The 10497-nt window shown below is 48.6% G+C and overlaps 1 protein-coding gene across 3 annotated transcripts in view; it reads right to left on the bottom strand.

The window, feature by feature from the left end:
- Positions 1 to 659: 659 nt before the first annotated feature.
- CEP43 (centrosomal protein 43) overlaps positions 660 to 10497 on the bottom strand; it is a 29724-nt gene continuing 19886 nt past the window's right edge. For all 3 annotated transcript variants that reach the window (XM_045776205.2, XM_045776204.2, XM_045776206.2), the window contains 5 exons: positions 8602 to 8714; positions 6981 to 7049; positions 4756 to 4795; positions 3816 to 3912; positions 660 to 2733 (listed from right to left, as the gene is read on the bottom strand). In XM_045776205.2, the coding sequence (XP_045632161.1) occupies positions 2659 to 2733; positions 3816 to 3912; positions 4756 to 4795; positions 6981 to 7049; positions 8602 to 8714 (394 nt within the window). In that variant the 3' untranslated portion in view covers positions 660 to 2658. The remainder of the gene's footprint in view (positions 2734 to 3815; positions 3913 to 4755; positions 4796 to 6980; positions 7050 to 8601; positions 8715 to 10497) is intronic.

The raw sequence follows: 10497 nt of genomic DNA, 5'->3' as shown, positions 1-10497 counted from the left end.
GCTTTTGCGAGAATGTTCCACATAGCTTTGGTTTCACCCGACGGCCTTAACCATGAACCCACTTGTCAGACTTGAAGCTTGGAGACCTCTCCAAGCTCAGGGTCAGGATGGCTGACCCCCTAACTGTGGGATGTTGTCCTTCGGCGGTAGCTGCCCAGCCAGAAACCTTTCTCGGACACCCTCGCCAGCACATGAAGAGCCTGTCCATGTGCCCACGGATCCTTACTGGGCGCACACTAGGGGCCAAATGCTATTTGAGGTGCCAAGGACATACCTAGGTGGCTAAAAGTAGTCCCTGCTCTGATGGAGCTTATGACAATAAACAGGCCCGTTTCAGTGATGAGAGAGGAGTAAAGTACGTGGGGTAAACATGACAGAGACAGTGGGAAGGAAAACAGGCACCCCCTCAGGCTGGAGTGTCTCCAAGAACAGGAAAACAAGCCAGCCTGGCAGTTCTTGGGGAAGGATTACACGGACAAGGAGGGACAGATGCAAGCATTCCAAGACAGGTCCCACCTCGGGAGGGCTCCTGGCGCGTGCTGGCTCCCCGCAGGCACAGGGAGGTGGTGTGAGACAGGGACGGGGACGGTGTCGGCCGCTGACACCGGGCTACGGCGTTACCATCACACAGCACGAGACAGGACAGGTGCAGGAACACAAACGGGAGAATAAAAGCTTTTTATTCACTTTGAATTATCACCAATAAAATGACACCTCACACTTGAAAAATTCCACTGTAAAATTCAGGTTTTACCATGAAAATGTGTTTCACAGATCAGTATGTCAGAATCTATTTCTGAGCAAAAAGAAAATAGTCACACACTCAAAACCTATCTAGCTGAGGAACACATTTGGAAATGGAACTTTTCTTCACTGAATTTTAAGTTACTTGACATCACTAGCTGTATGGAGTGCTGATGACAAACGAAGCTCCACGTTTGGCCCTTTCTGCCCGTCCTCCCAGATGTCATCAAAAGGTCAGATTCTCTAGATAACAGAAGAATGACAAATTTCAGATGCTGTTCAAAGTTTTCCAGAAATTTAAAAAGCCACCTCCTGCTATCCTTTCAAATCATTTCATTGAAATCTAGCTCAATCAGATAAAAAATAAGCCACACATTTGACACAGATTTCAGAGGCCCAGAGGAGAACTACAATGCTTTATAGAAAGTGACTGTTTACAGAGAGGACATCTAGGGACATGCATTTTACAACAAGCGCAATGGGGGACTTTCAGCGACAGATTACATCTCCCCACGGTGCTGTGCACTCACACAACACACAGCCCGCCACCAGGACTGAGGTCGGAGCCCACAAAGCGAGGGCAGCCCGACAGAGCGGCTCCCAGGTCGCGCTGGCCCACTTTCTGTCCTACTTCCTCTTGGTGCTCGTGGCTCAGTCTCACTCGGATGTTATACAATCACACCGTCACGTTATATAATTGCAGCCCTTTCGTTACCACTGCCCTTCACATGAGGGGCCAGCAAATATTCTGTAACATCGAGGCAGATAGGGAATGAAAAACTGGCCCTAGAGGGACCATGAAGTCTGCTCACCTACTGAAATCAATCAAGGAGGTCTAGTTGACTCTTTATTAATAAAGGTGACTTTTAATAAAAGAACATAATTTAATGCAAATAAAAAGTACAAAATGTAGCACACGATCACAGCTTCACTGACATTCCTGGGAACACGCCCGCGTCACTCCCAGTAGTGAGGGTCAGCGACCCCACCGACAGCAGCACAGCAGGGACAGCGGGAGCGAGACTGCCCGCGGGCCAGCGCCGCCTCCGTCTGGGCGGGGCTGCAAGGACCCTCTGTACAGTGCACAAGGCTCGTCACACTGGATATGGTCTTAGGCCATTACTACTGTTACAGTCCAATTTGGATTTTAATACAATCGACTTACAGGTCTGAAATAAAAGCACTGCTTGGTGGTTACAGATGCATTCTGGTATTAAATGTTGCCAGGCATCTTTACACACAATAAATTACAACTGTAAAGAAGACAGCCTGTGACTAACTGCTTCTTCTACTGACAGGAGAGGTGACCACGGATGCTGTCAGTGACAACTCCATGGACTGAAAGTTTCTTCAAAACAAGCAAAACTAGCACACACGGGAGTATTTAATATAACCTTAATGGTCTAACAACCCTTCCAGATGGAAGGAAATACAAAATAAAGCTGACCTATCAAATCTAACTTTCGGTAATAAGCTTCAGGTCACTTCGCCAACTCTCTGCACAACCACCTAATACCAAGTACGCTTTGACTGTGGATGCCTAAAGCCACACACGCACACAGAGCTGTGTGAACCTACAGCTTTATTGACACCTTTCAGTAAGCTCTTAATACTCATATTTTCATGGGTTCACTCCTTGGAATGAATTTGAGTTGTAGATAATCAACTTCCACAGAGAAATGTGTAGCCAAACCAAATTAAGAATATCGTATCTTCCACACACCAGCTCAGGTGGGAAGCTTTTGTTTAGTATAATGAAAACAATTTTTAAAAATATCTGCAGTCTTTTTGAAACACAAGGCACCAATAGGGAGCAGACATTCCAGCAAACAGTGATTGTCTGGGGAAAAAAAAAAATGGAACTGATCAGAGTCCTTTGTCCTTTGTTGATTAGAATACTTCCTTCTTTCACGTCTATGCGACATCTTCCAGATAATCCGCAACGTCACTGAGCTGGGACACAGTCAGGTCCTGTGTCAGGTCATCGAGCTTTGTTGTTCCAAAGAAAAAAAAAGAACCAGTATCAGAATGCAAGCAGTCATAAACAATCCTTAAAATACATTGCTGTAATTTAAGTATCTCACACTCTACACACTGCCTCAGCATTCCAAAGTCCTTTACGTCACCCTCTTCCTCCTATTTTGAAATCTGTGGGAATTACCAAAAGGCTGAGCTAACAGCAAACCTCCACATTAACACCACAAAAACCTGCTAACCCAACCCTCCTGGAGCCCCTCGGGTCACTGGGAGGCAGCACGCGGCGGTCTCCAGGCTTGGCATGAGGGGCCAGGCAAGAGAAGCCGAAGAGACGGCGGAAGCGCACCGTGCGTGGGGAGTTCTCGCTCAACCTTGCCAACAATCCTGGGAGGCAGGCCTTCCCACTTGCATCTCACCGACGGACCAGCCAAGGGCTGAAGGTTAAAGCCCGCCCACAGCGCACGGGACACCGGCCCAGACGCTGCTGCCCCAGACGCACTGTGTCCACGATAACGCGCCGCCTCTCTCAAAGGCCTTCCCGCCTGCTAATCCCTTGATGGTCACAACCACGGACTCCCTCCTCACTCCGGAAGGCAACGTTCACCTCCAGGCTGTAGCGACCTACAACCCGAAAGGCCCCGGCCTGACCAGGTGCAGCTTTCCGTGGGCACCACAGGAGATCCTGAGAGGCTCCCTGACCTGTCTGACACACACCTAAGTATACGCCGCTGCCTGCCTAGGAAAAAGGTCCAACGCAGCTCTCCAGGACGGACTCCTAACTACAGCCGCGTCCACCTTGGCCGTAGCGGCCCCCGCGGCTTCTGCACCAGCCCTGACCTGCGCGCCGAGACGCAGCTTCGCCTCCGTGATCACGAGCTCCTGTGCCTGCGCCAACTTCTATCCTGACTTCTCCAAACAGGACATCTTGCCTCTGCTGACTACACCACTGAGGTGGCTAGCTCTGACTCCAGAGCCTGGGCCGGGAACTGTCATGTCACAACCTTGCACTGTCCCTCTGAACTCCCGTTAAGCTCTACAGTCAACCGCGGCCAGAGACACAGGCGCGAGCTGCACGGGCGACGCCCACACCGTACTTTATCACTGGTATTGAGGTCATCGACTTCCACAGAAAGGTCTTCTTCGATCTCTTCACCAATACTCAGCTCACTTTTCTCTGAGCGATGGCTGGTACTAGTTTGAGAGAAAGAAAAAGAAAAAAGAACGTTGAATATAAACATTTAAATAAGATATAATAAACGATATTAAATCTCATGAATTTCATACATATTATCTCACTTGATCCTTAAAGTAACTTAGTGAGCCACAAACAGGCGAGTCACTTCAAGAGATGAGAAAACAAAGATCCACAAAGGTGACCACGGACACAAGGTCAAAGACGACGCAAGCCCAGATTTTTAATATTTTATCTACCACATACATCATGCCACTTCTCAAAAAAAACGGTTTAATAAATTACTCTGTTAAAAAATAAACATAAATTCCCAACTGGGGGGAAAAAAACATGTCAACTGTATAAAATTCTCAGACTCTAAAATCTCTAATCCTAACCATAACAAATATTTCCAAACTATTAGGCAACTCCTAGGATTATATTGTCCTTATGTACGTAAAAAAACGATCTGAAACAAAGCATTAAGCGATGTCATCGGAATCAGTACAATAACTGGAGAGGGCCATTTTTAAAGTTGCGTGTGCCCCCCGCCCCGGACTTGGGGCAGCATGTGGATCCCGCGACCTGACACCTCTGAGCGACTCTGCGTCACTTCCCCGGGGCCTCTGCTTTACCCATTCTTATCAAGTTTCCCGGACATAATGCATTTGTTCATATTCTAATGCCAAACTAAAACAGGCTTCAAAGTCCAGCGTGTAATTTCAGATTAACGGTCTTCTCTCCATCTGCGTCAGTATGAACAGGAGAGTCAAATACACTGAAATGAGCACGGATGGAGCTGTGTTGTACTTCCTGTGTCAGAAACTGTTCACAATGTACTGCTGCCCAACTATGTTTCTCACCTATTAAAATCATCAACGTAGTCGTCATCTTCTCCAGTCCCTGGTAAGTTTAAGAAAAGATAGATTATACTTACACCAACATGCTCCACGATTTATCTGCAATCACACACAACGTCTCTTTCAGGAAAAACTACATTAACGATTTATATTGCGGCATTAAAAAAAGAAGTCAACAGGATCAGAAATACTATTTTTAACCATGTAGGATATGAAAGTAAATGACCAAATAAACTGCCTAGGAGTCATAAAATGTAGTTAATACCCAGTCTTTTATTCCAAGTCCCCAAAAGCTTAATCACATTGTACGTTTACCATTTATAAAGTCATCTGATATTAAGTGATACTATATTCATGATAAAAGCAAGTTATCATAATTGTTACTGATAATTTTTTAAGGATTTTTTGTCAGAGAGAGAGCACGAGCATGCTTAACTGACTGAGCCACCCAGGCGTCCCTGGTACTGACACTTTCAACTCAACATAGTATATAAAATTTTTAAAGGATCAAGAAGTGTGAAGAGGCGACAGAGCAAAGCAAACAGGAGCAGCTCAGTGAGACACAACAGGGTTCAAATCCTGGCTCCACCCGTGAAGAGCTCTCAGCCCGTGGCCGAACTAGTGTCAGGATCCATGCATGCGAAGTGCTGGACCCACACCCCGGGACACAGTCCGCTCTCCGCAGAAGGCAACAGGACGAGGAAAGGGCCGCAGACGAATGAGGCAGCGTCACCAGTGTCTGCACGTGCAGCACGAGCACCTGTAAGTCTTACAAATCACCCTCCTCCCCCCACACCACCTGAGAAGCAGGTGAGGAAACCGGACCGTCAACCTCAAGGCAAAGGCGTAAGGGCCCACGACAGCCACGTTCCCCAGTGGAAGACCGGCAGGTGGAGTACGCACGGGCACATGTGTGGCCGCCAGAGGAAGCGTGCAGACCATGAGGAGGAGGACCGGCTCAATGGCCAGCTGGGTTCGGAGGACAGTGGTATGGATGCTCGTGAGTCCTTCCCAGTGTCAGACCAGACTACATCTACACAGACGCATCTTTGAGGGGATTCAAGTTCTAGACTAGTCAGACAAGATGATCCTCTTCCGATAAAGCCCATGATTACTTTATCTATTTGTCAAATATGTGTGAGACTCCCAGTGGTGTTTCTAGCCTCAAGGAGCTAACCTCCAGTGGAAAGAAAGAGGCAGCCGACAGCCAGACAAACCAGATGCTGTTAGAGGGGCTGGAGAGAACTCTCTGAAGGGAAACCTAAAGAATGTACCAGATGTACAAATTATTAGGGAAAGTGGGTTCCAAGAAGAAATAACACATGCAAAGGCCCAGAGATGGGAAGGGTGCAGTGGTTTGGAAAACAGTGAGGAAACCAATAAAACCTCAAAATAATGAAACTGGGGGAGTGGAGGGGGGAGACAAGAAGAGGGGAGAGTAGAAGGGCTGGCGGGAGCCAGCAAGGGCCTGGAACATCATGTTCAGGACTTAACCAGAATACAAAGGGGGAGGCACAGGAGTGGAAGAGAACAGGGAAATGATGTGTGATTTCTATTTTCTGTAACATCCAACCCCTGCAGGAAGAAGTCTGCTGGGGGGAGGGGGCACGCCTGGGTGGTGCAGTCGATCGAGCTTCTGACTCTTGGTTTCGGCTCAGCTCAGGTCATGATCTCAGGGTGTGGGATGGAGCCCCACATCCGGCTCCGTACTCAGTGAAGAATCTGCTTGAGATTCTCTCCCTCCCCCTCTACCCCTCCCACCACTCACGCACTTTCCCTCTCAAATAAATCTTTAAAAAAATAAAAAGTGACTGCCTTTGCACAACCCGTCGTCAGTCTGAACTGAAGTCTCTCCCCTTGGCCCTGACCCACCAGGTCTTGGCGGAGAAGTCGCTTCCTAGGTGAGGCTCTTCCGGAATGCCGAGGCTACGGTAAGTCACCCTACTACCCATGTGCATACCGTGCACACGGACTCTCAACACTGCAAGCATCTGCAGGGACCTGTCTGACGCAGATCTTCCCCGCTAGAACCCAAGCTCCACAAGGACAGTCTGCTGTGGTTGCTGCTTTACTCGGCCCTGGCACATGGAGTAACCCTGGATTCACGAAGACCATCCAAACATCTGATCACGGAGTGCTCACTGTAGGCTAAGCCACTTCAATTAAGATTTTATTCTAAAAAATAATCACCTTCAGGCAATCAATGCTAAAATCAGAAATCCAGTTACCTAATCCGAGTGATCCAATTTTATCACTGACCAATTTCAGATCTTTCAAAACTGTGTTTCCTCTTTTACCTGTGAAGGAAAAATATTCACATTAAATTGACTTTTGGAATACAACAATCTCTAAACCGTATCATTTTTCTTCAGCATAGGGTTTATGACTAAAGCATCCAAACCAAACACCAAGAAAGAATTACAAGCTGATGAATGACACTGACGTCATGCACTGTATGCCCTTGTTCACCACACGCAACACTAGTCTGTACTGGAACCTGACCACCCAAATACTTCCTTGCCCCACCCTCTGGCACCACCGTCTGTAATAAGCCTCACCGGGTGTGAGTTAATTACTCTCACCAATTTTACTTTCCTCTGAACTTCTCAACGTGGCTTTAATTCAATTGCTAGTCCATTCACCAAACTGACCTCACTGGTTTTGTTTCTTCAGTCCCAAGCGCTCACTGTCCTGTCCACGTCGTTATCCCTGATCAGTGTTAAGAGTGACATGATCATGGTGTGCTAGACTCCCTACTGCAGGTGACGAAGACCAGGACAAAGGACAAGACAGAAGCTGATGGGACGCGTTAGCAAACACGCGGCGCGTTTGCCAGATGGCTAAACCAGATGCCAGCCACGCATCACCTCCTTCGCCTGTCCCGGCAAAGCCTACTGCCCCGACACGGGATATAAAAAGGTTAGTAAATACGCAAAATTACATAAAACCACACCACAATATCCTAATAAAGATTTGCTGTTTAGGAAACGTTCTCAAAAGAGGCACGTTTATGCTGTGAACACGCTGTCAATGAAACATATCTACCAGAACACAGTCAACGAGGTTTGCCCACGTGAGGGCTCCGTGTGTCAGGCTGTGCTTTCAACTCCCCGTCCTGTCGCCGACTGCGTGTGGGGAGTGGCTATTCCATGCCTGCCTGACACCCCCTCTCTGCCACATGTAAACACGTCAGATTCATATTCCAAAGAATGAAATCCTGCCATTGGCAACAACATAAATAGCTACAGAGTATAAAGCTAAGCAAAATCAGTCAGTCAGAGAAAGAAAAATACTGTACTGACTTCACTGGAAAGTGGAATTCAAGAAACAGGTGATGGGGATTAAAAAATGCACTTATGATGAAAAAATAAATTTAAAAAATCAAACATACACATACACAGAAAGTGATGCCAATATCCAAAGTAGAAAAAAAGATACGTTAGATCCAAACTGCTGAAGGCCAAATATTTTAACACTCCTATGACGATGACTACGGTCTCAGAGAATCTAGGACACAAATTCTTAAAAACTGAATTTAAACCCTACTCAAGTCAATCTAAATATCCAACAAGAGAGAAAATGACTTTTAAGATGTTTACTATATAAGGCAGCTAAAAAGTCAATCTCCTAAAAGTATTTTGAAGGCACAGGAAAAAGAGAACACAGAACAAAGAAGTGAACATGACCACATTAAAAAGCAACGAACAGGAACTATCGCTGGTAAAATTATGGGCTTTTTCTGAACAATAAATAATAATCACATATTACTTAGTTAATTAAGAGAAACACATCCGAGTCCTCAAAGTCCGCATCTTCAGGAAGGAGACCCGGGGGCCCCCAGGCACTCACTTTCAGAGTCTTTCAATGAGGGGGCTCCGGCAAGGGAGCTGAGCCCACTTTTCAAGGGGGGCGCGTCAGAGAGCGATGCAAGGCTTCCTGCTTGCTTACTAGGTTCGCTTCTCCTAACAAGAAACAAGTGTACAGTTAAAGGTCACGCTTACGTTCTGCCACTAAGAGCAACGTAACTATACCGAATATGCACACAGTGCTGAGAAAGACAGGTGAAACATTTCACAGACTCAAAACTACAAGGCGAGGCAGGCTGAGCGGCATCACAAAGCCACAGGGCAAGTTATCAGTGAGAAATCCGCTCAGGTCTCAAATTACATCGATGCTTGTCATCTTCAGTGTCCATGATTTTTATCAGAAGCCCCTTCCGGTGCCCAGCAATGCAGGCAAGGGACAGCACAGGAGGTGACCGGCACAGCCATGTCACGGAAGAGGCACCACAGCCCCGCCAGCTGACCTCCCCAAGCCCTGAGCTCCTCCCTCTCCACACCCCCTCCCGCCACTTCCTACCTCCTGTGGCCTCCTCTCCAACTCTGCCCTGCACCCCCGACTCAGGCGGGAACCTTCCCAGGCGGGAACTTTCCCAGGCTGCTGCTGGCACACCCCCCACCCACCTGCCCGCAAGTGCGCCCACATGCTCCCTCCTTCCAGCAGCCTCCCTCGGCACGGGTGCCCTGCGCACCCAAGCACAGCACCAGGGAAACTAGACTCTCCCCACACCCCCTGCACATCACTCCCTCTCCTCTCTAATGCTGGACTGTTCTCAGCAGACATTTGCACTGTGATTTCCCCCTTAATTTTTCTCTATCCCACTCTTCCACACCCCTGAACGACACAACTCACCAGGAAAGCACTCCCCACCTACAATCCCCCTCCATCCTTTCCTGAACCCATTCTTATCTTTTGATACCCTGTCCCCCAGCCCCTCAACCCATGATCCCATCATACCCGCCTCCAGGCTGCTACACAGCATAGCTGACTTTCAGAACCTAGCTTAAGGACTCACTCTGGCCTCCTCCTTTCAGAACACCTCTCCTGAGTCCCTCTCGGTCCCTTTCCCTCTCCCTCTTCCCCTCGCTCATCTCCAGGTGCCACTCACTTCCCAGGTGACCACCTCCAGGCTCCGCTGGCAGCAGGATCGAACTCGGAGACCTCTCCCCTCATCCCTAGACCCCTCCCCCACAGCCGGCTTCACCTCTGCATTAGCAACCTTCCCACACCTGACCCATCAGAAGTGAGTTCTAGACTGCCAACTGGCCCACCTGTGCAGCCCAACCTTGCTCTCCACGCTTCACGTGTAGCGGTGTTTCCCACCTTCTGGTGACTCAGCTGAAAACCCTGAACTTCCCTTGATGTCACTTTATTCTCTTAACACTTAGCAACAAATCCTTTTGGATCTAACCTCAAAAGATACCCCCAAACCACCTATTTCTCACCACTTTTGCCATCATCTTTCACCTGGATAATCCTGACAGCTTCCCAGCTGGAGACCCAGCAGCCCGGTGAGCTAGTCACTCTGCTGCTCAGAGCCTGGGACTCCCAGTGTCCCTCAGGGTAAAACCACACTCCTGCTAGAGTCCGTGCCACCCCCACCAGAGTCCGTCTCCACAACCGCTCCTAGCCATTCTCTGACTTGTCCCTCACCTCTGGCTGTGCTGCCCCCTCTCCTCGGAGCTCCAGGCAGCCCCAGTGTCCGCCTGGCTGACTCTAGCAGGAACTTGGGCTCTTTGCTCAAGCAGCCCCTGGAAGCGAGGCCCTCCCTGACCTGACGCTCCACCCAAACAGCACGCACCTGCCCCCACCCCACTCGATCCCGTCCCTCTGGCTGCTTCCACCCAACACGGCATGTGGGACTCTTACTTCCTGTTGCGTGTCCACAAGGTGTGAGCGTCTGCA

Source organism: Ursus americanus, chromosome 11 (genome assembly GCF_024610735.1).
Source record: "Ursus americanus isolate L20-20 chromosome 11, mUrsAme1.1.p, whole genome shotgun sequence".
In the NCBI taxonomy this organism is placed as follows: Eukaryota; Metazoa; Chordata; class Mammalia; order Carnivora; family Ursidae; genus Ursus; species Ursus americanus.
This window is presented reverse-complemented; position numbering and strand designations above follow the sequence as displayed.